Source organism: Hibiscus syriacus, unplaced genomic scaffold (assembly GCF_006381635.1).
Source record: "Hibiscus syriacus cultivar Baekdansim isolate YM2019G1 unplaced genomic scaffold, ASM638163v2 tig00111409_pilon, whole genome shotgun sequence".
NCBI classification, from domain to species: domain Eukaryota; kingdom Viridiplantae; phylum Streptophyta; class Magnoliopsida; order Malvales; family Malvaceae; genus Hibiscus; species Hibiscus syriacus.
Window position 1 is genome coordinate 3,682,374 of NW_024063086.1, and position 14,938 is coordinate 3,697,311.

At 33.9% G+C, this 14,938-nt stretch overlaps 3 protein-coding genes across 3 annotated transcripts; 1 reads left to right on the plus strand and 2 right to left on the minus strand.

The window, feature by feature from the left end:
* Nucleotides 1-681: 681 nt before the first annotated feature.
* LOC120162860 (protein NLP3-like) lies at nucleotides 682-4,445 on the minus strand. Its single transcript, XM_039172925.1, has 4 exons — nucleotides 4,293-4,445; nucleotides 4,143-4,210; nucleotides 3,594-3,688; nucleotides 682-1,648 (listed from the first exon to the last, which is right to left on the minus strand). The coding sequence occupies exons 1-4, from the start codon at nucleotides 4,399-4,401 to the stop codon at nucleotides 1,111-1,113; spliced, it is 810 nt and encodes a 269-aa protein (XP_039028856.1). The 5' UTR covers nucleotides 4,402-4,445; the 3' UTR covers nucleotides 682-1,110.
* Nucleotides 4,446-7,354: 2,909 nt separating this feature from the next.
* LOC120162852 (zinc finger BED domain-containing protein RICESLEEPER 2-like) lies at nucleotides 7,355-9,701 on the minus strand. The gene is made up of 4 exons (XM_039172918.1): nucleotides 8,390-9,701; nucleotides 8,215-8,317; nucleotides 7,468-8,056; nucleotides 7,355-7,390 (listed from the first exon to the last, which is right to left on the minus strand). Exons 1-4 carry the CDS (start codon nucleotides 9,699-9,701, stop codon nucleotides 7,355-7,357), a joined length of 2,040 nt encoding a protein of 679 aa, XP_039028849.1.
* A 1,026-nt stretch (nucleotides 9,702-10,727) lies between these two features.
* On the plus strand, nucleotides 10,728-11,378 carry LOC120162853 (BES1/BZR1 homolog protein 2-like). The gene is made up of 2 exons (XM_039172919.1): nucleotides 10,728-10,937; nucleotides 11,025-11,378. The coding sequence occupies exons 1-2, from the start codon at nucleotides 10,728-10,730 to the stop codon at nucleotides 11,376-11,378; spliced, it is 564 nt and encodes a 187-aa protein (XP_039028850.1).
* The last annotated feature ends 3,560 nt before the right edge of the window (nucleotides 11,379-14,938 follow it).

Below are 14,938 nucleotides of genomic sequence, written 5' to 3' on the forward strand. Positions count from 1 at the left end.
ACAAATGCTTATGTATGCAGTTTAACAGTCCCTTCATATTTCAGTCTCTTTGATTAGTAAGTGGTGGTCGGGAACTAAGATTCTATGGTGTTAGTAATGCTCAATCCCACATAGTATTGGAAACACTATTGGGAATGGTATTTAAGGCTTGAATTTCCCACTTCCTTGTTGAGTGGAAGAGAACAAGGGGGACTCTCGCGCGCCGCCGCCGCCGTCTCGTCTCGTGGTCGTGGTCGTGGTCGTGGTCGTGGTAATACGTGTCTTCGACACGTCCGCGCGGATACTATCTTTTTAGAGAAAATTCTTAAGAAACAAAATCTTTTTTTTTAACTATCACAATGAATTTGTAAACTATCGCAACAACAACTGTAGACTATCGCAACGAATTTGGACAATCGCAACGAATTTGGAAAATCGCAACGACAACTTGTACTATCGCAACGCGAAATGAAAAATCGCAACGCGATTTTCAACTATCGGAACGCGATTTTCAACTATCGCAACGCAAATTTGCGATATTGGAGATCACAATGCGAATTAGAGATCGCATTGCGATTTTATTGGTCATTTTCGCAAATCCAAAAAAAGTTGGTCAAAATCGTATATTATCTGGGATTTTTGGTCACTGAGGTTATTTTCTCTATTGTTAATTGCTCATATACTATTATACATAAACTAAAGTGGCCCAACTTATCTATCAAATTCTCACACATTCCAATTAAGATCACTTGACAGTATATTAGAGTTAATTTTGGTACACAATCTTCAACCTATGAAGTGCCTTATGTGAACAAAACCGTAAGTCCCAAAGGACCGAAACTTATTGGTGTGGACTGAACCTTCAATCATGAACAAACTCCATTCTAGTAATGTTTATATGCATCCTAGGATAGCTAAAGCATTGAATCAATCACTAGCTAAGTTTGTGTCTAAATTACAACATGGTAATGCTGCAGAAGCCACCTCTAACAGTAACGAACCATTGTTCAACATACATGGTTAGCCAAAGATTTTAAAGGGAAATAAATGAAAGCCAATGATGCCAGTATCTGGCTCTTCAGTCTTGCACTCGTAGTCATTTATATCTGGATCTTCTTGTTCTTGATAAAATTAGGAAGGGCCATGAAGCCACTCACTTGGTAATGAAGATTTGAATATTTGAAGTAGCAGCAATGCCTTTCCGCTACTTGGCCTTTTCATTCCACGGCCCCTGTGGACACCAAGCTTAAGTGCTTCTTGTCCTTCCATAGCTCTTTTTCTAACAGCTGCTAGCAGAGCTACCCCTTGAGGACCGATGTCATCCTCTAATTTTCCATTTTCATTAGGTTTGTCGTTGGCCATATCATCAGGTTCTTCCATACTTTGATGTTTGTCTTCTCCCTCGGTTTCAGCTGCATCAACATCTATAGCTTCATGGCCATCAGACTTGCTACTTCCCCACCATTTGTTTGTAGCAATTGATAATCCATCGGATGGGAATCCATACTTAAACTCATCTGACATTTTTGTTCCTATAATCAAGCTTTGATGGCTAAAATTCAGGGCCTGTGCTGTTTGCATGTTTTTTGCTCCTTGTTGCTTTAAGTTCGGCACTGCAGCGCCACATTGTAATTTGGGTTGTTCATTGTTTTGTGGTTGAGATTGAGCGCTGCAGCATGCAGAACCATGAAATACCAGTAATACGTAAATTTCAAATGGTCAATAATACAAAAAAAAAACTGACATGCTGGTAGAAGAGTAACATTGCGCTTCAACAAAGGCAATCATTTGCAAAGAAGCATGAACGACATACATTTCTCATGAAAGAAAGTTTTGCCGTCTTAATGACTGCAATACCAGTGAGTGAAGGTGTTGAAGAGCAGTAATCCAGGGTGAATAAGCAACCAAAAAAGTGTATTTTTGTTTCGCAACAATAAATGGCCTTTTAACTTCAATCTTACGTCTTGAAGCTTTTGGGGTGCGGGTTGTATGTGGGTGGGCGGCCATAAGATTAATTTGGGTAAAAAAAAAGGTTACGGGCTGAACAGCATTATCGTTAACCTCTGTCATCTATGTGGAACTATTGACTGTGATACAAGTCCAAAGTTATTCTATCACTCTGTTTATTAATATTGAATACAAAAAAGAAAAATACATACATAGGGCTGCAAATGAACACAACATTTGATGAATATGTCATAAACAACTTGATTTCTGTTCATTTATCAAGCAAAATAAACGAACATGAATAAGATTTTGACGCTCGTTTATTAATTGAACTGAACATGAACTAGGCATGTCTGGTTCATTTATGTTCATCGTCAAGTTCGTTTACATTCGTTTAAAGCTCATTTACTATTATAATCGAATATTATTAATTTTTATGAGTTTATTTATTTATAATTTAGTTATTAATATTTATGTTTGATAATTTTATATCAAAAAAATAAGAAATGTGTTTATTTATGATTTGTTTGTTTATTATTCATGAACAGGTTTTTAATTGTCTGCAAACATATTCCCTTTTATGTTCATGCACATGTTCATTTAACAGAACATGAGCAAACTTAAAAATAAATAAACGAACATGAACAAAGATTTGTTTGTTCAAGCTCAGTTCACTTGCAGCCCTACACACACATGCGCACACACCAAGTGAGATTCACAAGTTTAACAGAGATGATACAGTGGGATATTTATATTATTCTCATATCATCATCTATTTGAACTTTTAACCTACACCACTAACGGAATCCTAGTGAGATTTTTTTAAAAGGGAAAAACAAACATGAAATCAATAAAAAGCTCAACACATTACAAACAGAAACAATGTGCTTGGAACCTTCTTTTAGAGCTCAACTACCAAAAAAGGAAAAGAAAAATAAATCTGTTCCACTTCCGCGCTCGAACACAGGTTTGCTAATGTTTCCATAAAGCACTAAATGGTGCTTAACTAAACCATAGGTTCAAAGAATCCATCTCAAAATAATGAGCCAAGTACAGTGGATAAGTTTCGTGGATGATTTTTTTTTGAAAGAAAATTATAAAAAGAAGAAAAAGCTCATAACTTAAAAGTACAAACTTAAATTTTTATGAGGTTCAGAATTTTTCTACACCAGAGAGGCTATGAAAATGTTACTCCCACTCTTGATTTCTTTTAATTTAACACTAGTATCTAACAAATATCTGAGCATGTGTACACAGAGATATGACCCTCTAAGAACTCTCTAAATACATGGAAAAACTTGAAGAAAAATAGAACATAGTTGTTTTAGACATGTGCATATCCGTCACTCACCCTAGTCCAAGTAACATAGTTATGACATAACTTTTTCCTATGACAAGATAGTCGAGAGACAGGTTCATTTAGCATTGTCTTCAATAGATTTTGTAAGCAGCTAACTAAATAATTTTCCCTCCTACATAATTGATTGATAATAACATAGCTTATGGTGAATTATTTGTTTACAAAATTCATAAGTGCACAAAACACACAGGTTACCATCAAAATGAATTCACAAAAAACACCAACTTGAACCCCCCAACCAACATAAATAAATCCAAATTATCATGAATGAAGACAATCAAATTGAACAAATCTTTTTACATTATACCTTTGCCAATGAACCTTTGAAAGCTCAGCGATTTCCTTTCTTCTTTCTCTAGCTGCATGCCTCTTAATTTCTTCAATGCTCTTCCCGGATAAAAACTAGACCTCATTTTAAAAATCACATACAATGAAACAGAACAACACAAAATTAAAAGATTTCCCAAAAAATGGGGGAAATAGAAAGAAAAAAAATTGTTTAACTGCACAAATAAAACATGGGCGTCCAACCAAATCGGTTAAATATTATGATTATCACCATGAAACTGCAGACAGTCAAGAAAGTAAAGAAGTGGACTTTCCTTTTGTATACCAAAAAACTAAACTACCCTTCAAAGCTATGACAATATCAAACCATTTGGTGAAACTCTGATAATTAGCACCATGAAAGTGCAGATAGTCTAGAAACGAAGAATTGAAATGTCCTTTTGTATACTAAAAACTCAAACTACCCATCACAGAAGATGACGATATCTAGCCATTTGATGGGAGTTTGAATGATTGAAAAAAAAAACAAGATAAGTACAAAATGATGGAGAGAAGAAAGAGGGGTTACCTTGCTATGAGGCCATCTATCAAGACCATTTTCACGGCAGATTTTCTTGAGAACAGAGGCGGAAACGCCTGAGGGAAGGGAATTCAATACAGAAAATGATAAACACCAATGGAATTGAAATATCAAATTAAATGCTTAGAAAAAAAATACCAAGAGTGGAAGCGGCGTCGTCAAGAGGAAGAGAGAAGAAGTCAGCAACGTCATCAAAAGAGAGAGATTGAGCAGCTGCAGAGTTGGATTTATAGTGTTTTAAGCTCATCCTTTTTTTCTGCTTCTTTGCCTTGCCTTTGAGTCCCTTCACTATTCACTTGCCAAATCAATTTATAGTCGGACCCAAATAGGATCCGAGCCAATCTAATGATTTTTCAATGAAGGTTAATACAAAAATAAGTCCATAAACTATCCTAAATATAATTTTATTCGTTTAAAGAATTTTTCGTTAAAATATAAATTTAATATTTTTTTCGTTATACTTTTAGATGTCAATACAGTAACACAATCGTTTAAAAAATGTTTAATATATTTTTAAGTGTCTAAACTATATCTTAAATTGATTTTTAGTGTCTAAAGAATTTTTCACTAAAAATATATGCTTAATGTTTTCTCTATTATATTTTTAGGTATATATATATATATATATATATATATTATTTTTTTAATAATAAAAATATTTTAAAAAAACCTCTGGCGTCGACTCTCTCCCTCACATCCCCCACCTCTAACGACGATGAAGGATCACCACCAACTGGGTTTTGTTCAGAGCAAGGCGATGAACTCAAAGGTGGCATTCATGTAATGTACGGTCAGTTGTAACTGTTGGAATCGTCGGAAAATAACAAAGGAAAACTTAGAAATTTGACGCCCTACATGATTCTTTTCACGACGATCGACGTAGTTTCACAGTAGGTGGGGGATTGGGTTTGGTCGCGGTGACAAGAAGGTTCTAATGGTATCAATGGTGATGGCCACGGGCCGTCAGTGGTTGATCGACGGTGAAAACAAATAAATTTTGAGTTTTTTAAATTATAATATTAAATCTTTTTTTAAAATAAATATTTTTTTGAGATTTTATATGTGTGACAAGAGATATATAACGGTCAAATTTAACAATCGTTATGATCCAATACCTAAAGTGTAACGTTGAAAACGTTAGACACCTGCTTTTAGCGAAACATTCTTTAGGAACCAAAAATCAATTTGAGGTATAGTTTAAGTACTTCAAAGTGTATTAAGCCTAAAAAATCTTTAAGTGACACATGTTATGTTTATATTTTATCTTAATGCAAAAAAATATCCAAACTATACTTTAAGTTAACTTTATGTGCCTAAAGAATTTTTCGCTAACAATAAATGTTTAATCTTAAGATCATTAAATGAGTTCAAAATTTGTGTGAGACATTTGATTGGTGTTTTTTCTTGTTGACCAAATTTCTAATGAATCTAAAGTTTTATTATTGTATGTTTCTATTTAATTTTATGATTCCTTTAGCATGAAATTATGACAGTAAATTTTAAGTGAATCATGTATCGAATACTTGAATTGCCCATCCAACTCAGTTGGTAAGAACGCAAGGCTCTTAATCTTGTGGTCGTGGGATCGAGTTCCACTGTGGGTAATTCATAATTTTGACTGTCGGAGCACCAACATTATTTGATTCCAAATTCAGGGCAATCCCTATTGTACCTTCTTCAAATTCTACTAATTCACCTGCCATTACTTCATCAAGACCATGAATACGAGCAATGCCGTCGCCCACTTGAAGTACGGTACCAGTATTTACAATCTTTACTTCTCTATTATATTGCTCAATACGTTCACGGATAATATTACTAATTTCGTCGGCTCTAATAGTTACCATGACTATTTCCTAATTATTTTTTGGAAGAAAAAAAATAATGCCTACAATAAAGTAAAAGGTAAAAAAAGGGAGGTCTACCACGAAAGTTGCTCTCAACCTGGCGTTGGGGGCAGCCTACTATACTACCTCCTCCTTATCCCATTACATATAGGAATAGGGTCAGCTAATTATGTATCGAATACTTATTTCTCTTGCTCGTTCGATTTATACTAATTGGATTTTGTTGTTCTATTTTATGATAATTTTTGACATATATGGTTATTTAACATCTTAAACCTGATTCATGGCATATGGTGGGTCTAAAATGTTAGCCTAAGTCCTGAAAATTCTGTCACGCAACAAATCATTTAAAATTTATTTTATCCATTGTAAAGTCAACAAAGAATATCATTTTACACATTTTGGTTTAAATTATAATAATTTGTTCTTTACCAAGTAAGAATGTCCACATTACATTTCAATATTATAATAAACAAAACTATATTTAACTAAATTAATATACTCTCTTATAACAATTTAATCTAAAACCAAAGCTTGGATTCAATGGGAAAATTTAGCTAAGGTTCGATTCATGGAAGACCTATCACATTCACATACAACTAACTCTTGGATGATGACAGGAATTTATGACAAAAATTCCAAGACGATGATTATAATTTAAATAGAAGTAATTAGGCCTGTAAACAAACCAAACGCACACGAACGGAAGTATGTTCATTTTCGTTCATTTAATAAATAAACAAACATAAACGAACACAAACATAAACGAATAATTTTTTTTTTGTTCATGTTCGTTCATTAAGGAATATAGCTTGTTCATGTTCGTTCATTTAATAAATAAACGAACATAAACAAACAAAAACATAAATGAACACGAACATAAACGAACATAAACGTTGGAGACCCTACCTTCCATTGTTCTTTCATGAAAAATAGTCGACAATGCAAATCAACCAAATCTACAGTGATAATAGCGTAAGAGCTGATTAGCAGTGATGAAATGTTTGATGATATCAGATATTTCGATCAATCTTTTAAAGATATTAAATGATTCACACGACTTTAGAGTTAATTTGTTCGAATACGACAAAAACATATATAAATCATAAGTAAGCTATATGAACTTAATAAAGTCTTAAAGTTAATTTGTTCAACAAAACAATCTTCTTGAAATCCAAACAACTTCAATAATATTTGTAACATATTCAATTTGGATTCATGATCAGTCATTAATTCATCATCCATCCTGATCAAAATCAAACAAATAAAATTATATTAAATTAAAGGAGTTATAACAAAAGATGAAAACTATACTAAATTAGCGAGGTTATACCAATTCATTCATCCTCATTTTCAAGGAAGCTCAACATGTATGATATCTTCGTTTTGCTACAACAAATCAAAAAACCAAAAATATATTAGTCATTGTAAAACTAAATTCAATAAAACTTAAAACATAAAAATACCTTGTTTTTATTTTTCTCCAACCCATAGTATTGACGATACCAATCAGCTCCACAAACAAGCATATCTACCATCTTAGTTCCTAAAGAGGATCGATGCGGATCAATAACCCTCCCACCAGCACTGAAAGCAGATTCAGAAGCAACATTAGTGACCGGAATTGCCAATATGTCAGCAGCCATTTTTGACAAAATGTTAAATTTAAGATTGTTCTCCTTCCACCATCCCAAGGCATCAAAATATACACCAGGCTCACCAATTAAAACTCCTTCCTCCAAATAAGTGTCCAATTCTGAATTGAAAAATGTAAAAGTATCGACACTTCTAATATGTTGGTCATATTTAGCTGTGCCAGTTTTAATACCTTTACCAAACTGACTGAATAAGGAGCTAACACTACTCTTAGAAGTACCACCAATACTAACACTTTGACTCCCATTAGTAGATGAAACAACATTTGCTGCTTTATGAGCCTCAACATATTCTTGGTATAACTCATATAAAATACATCGAACTATTTGCATTTCTCTCGAAGCCTCATCATGTGAATAAATAGTTTGGAAAGAAAACTCAAGCAATTTCATTTTATACCTGATAAAGAGAATGACATCAATTAGAACTCAAATAAATTCATTAAAATAAAATTCAAACAACTTAAATTTATACATGGGATCTAAAATGGCACCAATTGAAATTAACAAGTTAAAAGTACCCCAATACTTGTCAAATTTTTTCTTCATCTTCATAGCCATAGCTCCATGTAATCACTTCCTCCTAAAACTACTGCATCCAATGCTTCTTTTATCCCAAACAATTCGCTAAGAAATAAATTGGATGTAGGATATTCGAAACCTATAATATTAAAAAAATAATTAGTAGTAAATTCTTTGTATTAAAAATTAATAAAAAGAAATCAAGTTATACCTGAAATGATTTTTGTAGCTTCATTGAAAAGTGCCAAGAATGAGCAAACCTCTTCAAATTTCTTCCAGTCTTCCTCGCTCAGTAAAGTAGTGTATGTAGACTCTCGATCGGCATAATTCACAAACACTTCTTTGAACTCTAAAGCAGTAGACAACATAGCATATGTAGCATTCCACCTGGTACTAACATCTAAAAGCAAGTTCTTTTTTGTCATTGAAAGTTGTTTGGCGAGTTCACTAAAAATATGCAATCGACCCGGAGAGGCATTGACATGTTTCACACTCTCACGAACATTATGAATTATGTCTTTAATTTCTCCAAGACCATCCTGAACTAACAAATTAAGAATATGTGCACAACACCGCACATGAAATAATTTTCCACCAACATCAAGTTGCTTCTGAAGATTCAAATTTTCTATCAATTTTCTAGCCACCACATCATTAGTCTTAGCATTGTCCACTGTCAAAGTCACCACCTTTGTCTCAATGTTCCACTCCATTAGACACATAAAAAGTGAATCATAGATACATACTCCAGAATACGATGGAGGCACGTCAACAAAACTTAACATGCGTTTGTGAAGCTTGAAATCAGAATCTACAAAATGGCATGTAACTACCATGTAATGGATGTTTTGATTTGATGTCCACATATCTGTAGTGATGCTTACACGCTTGATAGAATCTAATAATTTTTGAACTCTTTTCTTTCCAATCTCATAACTGGAAATACAATCTTGTTTAACAGAAGCACGTGAGATCTTGTTAAATCCTGGATTTGCTTCTTTCATTACCACATTAAACAGTCCATACTCCATAAAATTAAAAGGTAATTCATGAATCATGATCATGTGGGAAATAACCTCTCTCATCTTTGCATTGTTAAACTTCCAATTTCGAACCATAGATGAAGAATCTGATTTGCCAGGCTGCACTTTTAAACTTAATTGACCTCTGTTAACCACTTTCAACTTTGGACAATCACCAATATGCCTATGCAACGGTGTGGTGGTTCCATATTTCATTTTCTTAAACTTTTCTCCATAATGGCTACATTCACACAAGTCAGTTCCATCATGCAACTTTACCATCCGGAAATGTTCCCAAACTCCTGAAGTCTTCTTTCTCTTCCTTCTAGTGAATGGAGTTGGTTCTTCATTGTTGACGTGTTCTACACTAGTTGTAGCTGCTGCATCTACTTCTTCGTTATCAGCTGTAATAAAAACAACATCTGGATTTTGTGTACTTTCCATGGTTGGAGTGTTGGTACTTGATTCAAATTCAGTTGATTCAAGTGGAGAATCAGACATCTGTGGTACAACAATGAGTAAATGTTAGCATTAGCAAATAAAAGGATTTTTTCTATTATCAAATTAAAATAGTAGCATATCAACTAAAACAGCACATCTAAATTGATGTAAAGCAAACACATCGGCAATGGAATGAAACCAACTTGCAGTAGCGACCAGAATAACTAAAATTACTAAAATATGGCATCATAACAGTACATAACACCAAAACATCATCAATCTTCAACCCATCTCAACATCAATCCACTCCCCATATCATAGTAACACCAATACAAACCAAGCATGTATATGGAGTTATAACAAAGTGGACAACAATTATGATATACCACAAACACAACACCAAATGGATACATCAGCTCAATAACAAAAACCATATTCATCGAACATAAACAACCTCCACACAGGGGCATAAACGAAGGCCATCAATAGTCTTTCGTAACACTACACATCACCAGTAAATCTCTAACTGTAGGAATAGGGTCTTACTTGTTCGGGCATTTCAGTATGCCATAGATTCACCAAACTGCACATTTCCAGTAAATCTCTAACTGCAGGAATAGGGTCTTACTTGTTCGGGCATTTCAGTATGCCATAGATTCACCAAACTGCACATTTCCTTTTTTCCATGAACCAAAAATTAAAAACACAAAACATGCCATAAAAAAATCCTTAAAAAAAACCAATCCACCACGTGACAGGGCAGGGCAGTTTCATGTTTTCCAACTTTGATTAGGCTATCATCAATACTAGTATTCTTTTCTGGGTTTATATCACTTCAGATTACTTGTATTCAATCAAGTGTGAAAGCAAAAGAGAAAGACAGGGCGAGAAACATAGGAAGAATCTAAGAAACCAACGTTGCGAAAGCCTAAAACTTTCCCAACTTCAACCATAGAGCAAAGCAATATTTTTGTGAGAAAGAGACTTGGTCTCATGCGTGTCTCTATTGGGACTCCACACATTTCTGCATCTTCTTCTCCCAAGGTTGGAACTTGAAAGAGAGAAAAAAGCAAGAAATTAGTGAACATGACATGGATATTACTCACATGGAAAGAAAGGGAGAACAATAAGAGTAGAGAATGGAGAAGAAGAGCCATAGCTGCAAAAATATACTCTGGCCTCCGAGCTCAAGGCAATTATAAGCTCCCCAAACATTTCGACAACAACGAGGTCTTGAAAGCTCTTTGTGCCAAGGCTGGTTGGATCGTTGAAGAAGATGGCACCACTTACCGCAAGGTTTCCTTTTCCCTTCACTTCACTTGTACAAAATTTTACTTTTTGAAGCTTGTTCTAAAACGAGTTTCTGTTAATCTTTTGATGCAGGGATGCAAGCCACCTCTATTGGAGCTCGGAGCGGCTTCGACCAACATCAGTTCATGTTCATCTATTCAACCCAGTCCACAGTCTTCATCTTTCCCAAGCCCCGAACCTTCTTACCATACGAGTCCCTCATATTCCTTATGCCCGAGTCTGACTCGTTTCGATTCAAATACCTCGACTCACCTCCTTCCATTCCTCTGCAACATTGCATCCATATCCAACAACGCTCCACTGACCTCGCCACTTTCTTCCCCCACTAGAGGATATAAGTGCAAATCTGACTGGGACTCCCTAAGAGCAACTCTAATGCGGATAACTGGGCAACGAGGGGTGGGCTGGAGAAGACCGACTGGTTGAATGCATTGTTCATAGTGGCATACAAGGGGTTCCACATCGTTCAAGATGCCACAAAAAATCCCTAAATTCACACCCCAAAATTAACATACCAAAAAAAATTCAAATTATTTACCTTATGAAATCACGTTCAAGAAGGGAAAGAGATGAAGCTCTGTCGAATCGTTGTAGTTGAAGACTTGAATGAAAATTATGGAGAGTGGGGAGAGTTGAGAATCAATAACGGCTGAATGACGGGCTGGAGAAGAGTTGAGAAAATATTGTTTTTAGATTTAGTGTTTTTTGTATTACCGCTTAATCAGGCTATAAAATTGGGTTAATTATGAAGTTGGTCATCAAAATATCATATTAATTAATATTTTTAAGATACATACAAATTGGTTACCAAAATTGATTTAAGAATATTAGGTTAAACATAAATGAACGCACATAAACGAACATAACCGAACGCATATAAACGAACATAACGGAACGTTCACGAACATAAATGAACGAACGAGACCTATGTTCATATTCGTTCATTTAATTAAACGAACACAAAATCTTGTTCATGTTCGTTAATTTAATAAATAAACGCACATAAACGAACTTCCCGCCGCACGGTTCATGAGCGGTTCGCTAAACGTTCAATTCATTTACATGCCTAGAAGTAATAAATTTTAATTAGTTTAGTGTTAAAAGTTAAACTAAATTACACTTCGAAGTTACACTAAATTACACTTCGAAGTTACACTAAATTACACTTCGAAGTTACATAATTATATGTTTGATAAAAAATATTTACTTTTTATTTTAAAAATTATATTAAGTAAAATATTGTTATAAATATATCACTATTTCGTTAAATATTAGATAAAATAGTGACGTAGTCTAATATAATAACAATTTTAGTCTTTAAAACTTATAAAACTAATCAATTTAATATTAATATGAAATAATTCAATATATTAACTACTTATATTGACAAAATTTATTATTTAACTAAAATAAAATATTAAATGTTGACTAATAACTAATTGATCTGGAATGATAAAATATTAAATTTATTAGGCACATAAAGTTAACTTAGGGTATAATTTAGGCACTTATTTTTGCATTAAGCTAAAATATAAACATGGCATGTGTCACTTAATGGGTTTTTAACGATCATTATTGTGTAGGCACCTAAAAGTGTGACAGATAAAACGTTAGACACCTAAAAATGTAACGAAGAAAATATAAGATAACAATTTTTTTTAAAAAAAATCCTTTAGCCACCTAAAATTAACTTAAGGTATAATTTAGGGATTTATTTTTACATTAAGCCTTCAATGAAACATTTATGTGGTAAACAACACCATTGACAACTTAACTATTTATTAATTTTACTTTAACCACTAATCTTTTAATTTTGTCAATCAGATCATCTAACTATTTAATTGTATTCAGTCAAACCACTTGATGTTAGAAACTAAACAACCTATCTGACGTGTATGTTTAATGATTTTTTCCAAGTTCGACATACTTAGTGGCCACGTCATTATGCCACATAAAAATATTTTGGTAAAATTTGTCATATAAAGAAACCGTAAGTCACTTATGGAAAAATGATTTCTTTCTTCAAAACCCTAAATAAACTACTAAAAAAAGAACAAAATAATAAAGTGAAGGAAGATGTAACCCCCTAGACTTGGCCTAGATGTTACGACCAAATCTAGGTAGTCACATGTTATATTCAGAAGTCCTTTTCATATTTAAAACACAGTTGAAATCCATATAACAGTATCATACTAAACTAACCAACAATGAGGTTCATACGGTAAACACACACACACACACACATATACATATATCGGAAAACCGTATAAAACATATACAAAACAAAATATTGGTAATACAAATATATAAAAACAATAGTAAAAACACGAGTCACCAAAATATAACAAAAAGGGCATATAGAAATATATAGTGGTACAAAAATGAGGAGTGAATGGTCCTCATGATATCAAGTCAACTAGTCTACTGTCTGGTACTATATGAAAAGGTTAAAAATTTAAAAAGTGAGCTAAAAAGCTCAGTGTGATCCTTGTGGTGTATAAAAACATACAGATAAAATACTTTGGTAAAAATTAGTTCATGAAACATGTTTTGAAAACATGAACACTACCCCCATCCGAACACCGGAATGTATAGGTTCCCCTGAACCATACACCCACTTATACACCCGATAAGGACCTTATACGTGTAGCATAAGGACCTGCGGTAAGGACTTACCCTATGCACAAAGCAAAGGAGCCTGTGGTAAGGTCTTACAAGTCATAGACTATGTCTGAGATACTTCCTCCAATAACAGCCCCCATGATAGTAATAACCATGTATGTATCTACGTGAAAACGGTAGTTTAATTCATTACGACAAGAAAATATTCCATATTCCAAAATCAGATATAAAAATACAACAACCGAAGATCATATAAGAAATATACAGTAAATCAGATATCAAATAAATAATAATCAGAAAATTAGATATCATGTCGTAAAAATATTCAATGTCATCAAAATTCCAAAATAGTTCAGATAGGTAGCTCAAAACAGTAATGTAACACCATCAGGAAACACACATGTATTGGTCTGAGTAGCCTGATAAGGTAGCCTACTTCTTGGTCTTCCTATCACGGTCAGTGACACCGCTAGATCCTAATAATCGAAACAACTATATCACAATACAAATGTGAATAATAATAACCTCTATTTAAACAATTTACGAAAACCTATGAGTAACTCACGAAGTACGTGGATCGTGCGAATATATCAGACGAGAAGCTCTGGTTCTAGTTGACCTTTGATTAAGAGAAACACGATTACCTTCATAAAAATATATTCTCGAATTAATTTCATAATCAAATCTAAAGAAAAAAAAAGAAAAATGCTAAAAATATTAAGCATTTTTGGGTTAAAGGGTTCAATTTGGTGGGTCAGAATTTGGCAAAACGAATCACAAAATCGGACTCAAGATGTCGAAAAATGTCAAGAGGGAGGTTTTCACAAAAAATAAATGTCAGTTAATGATCAATATCAGTCAACGGTCAACAATTGACTTGGTTTGGTTCGGGTAAGACCGGTCTGGTTTGGTTCAAACTGGACCTATTTAGATTTATTTGGGATTGTGTCGGTTGGATTGGAATAGACTGGTACAAGGGGGACGGGTCGGATATGAGTCATATTAGGCGGGTCAGATCGAGTTGGCCCATTTTTGGGAGGTCTAACAAGCGGTGGATAAGCCCTACGATCAGCGGTGGTGTGTGGGGGTACGTGGGGTGTCTTCTTGGGTCAAAAAGATATGAAAAGTTTTATTATATTATTTTTAGGGATTTTGAGACACTTACCAAGCTCGGTTCACAATGGTGAACGATAGAGAGATCAATTTCGCAACGTCGAAAACTTGTTTCTCTTTACCCCTTTGCACACAATCGACAACGGAGACAAAATGGACACCGGTGAACTCGAGATGACAGAAGAAAACTACGGTCAACCACGAGTCGTTTAAAGTTTCTTAACTAAAAGAAGAAACTAAGAGAGAGAGAT

Bases quoted from the DNA above. Each gene is read 5' to 3' on its own strand.
- LOC120162853 (XM_039172919.1), top strand. From the start codon at position 10,728: ATGACATGGATATTACTCACATGGAAAGAAAGGGAGAACAATAAGAGT. The intron at 10,938-11,024 runs GTTTCCTTTTCC...CTTTTGATGCAG, and splicing joins ATGGCACCACTTACCGCAAG to GGATGCAAGCCACCTCTATT.
- LOC120162852 (XM_039172918.1), bottom strand. From the start codon at position 9,701: ATGTCTGATTCTCCACTTGAATCAACTGAATTTGAATCAAGTACCAAC. The intron at 8,057-8,214 runs GCTATGAAGATG...TCTCTTTATCAG, and splicing joins AGTGATTACATGGAGCTATG to GTATAAAATGAAATTGCTTG. The intron at 7,391-7,467 runs GTATTTTTATGT...GATTTGTTGTAG, and splicing joins TGGAGAAAAATAAAAACAAG to CAAAACGAAGATATCATACA.
- LOC120162860 (XM_039172925.1), bottom strand. From the start codon at position 4,401: ATGAGCTTAAAACACTATAAATCCAACTCTGCAGCTGCTCAATCTCTC. The intron at 4,211-4,292 runs GTATTTTTTTTC...CCCTTCCCTCAG, and splicing joins CGACGCCGCTTCCACTCTTG to GCGTTTCCGCCTCTGTTCTC. The intron at 1,649-3,593 runs GTATAATGTAAA...TGCATGCTGCAG, and splicing joins TCAAAGGTTCATTGGCAAAG to CGCTCAATCTCAACCACAAA.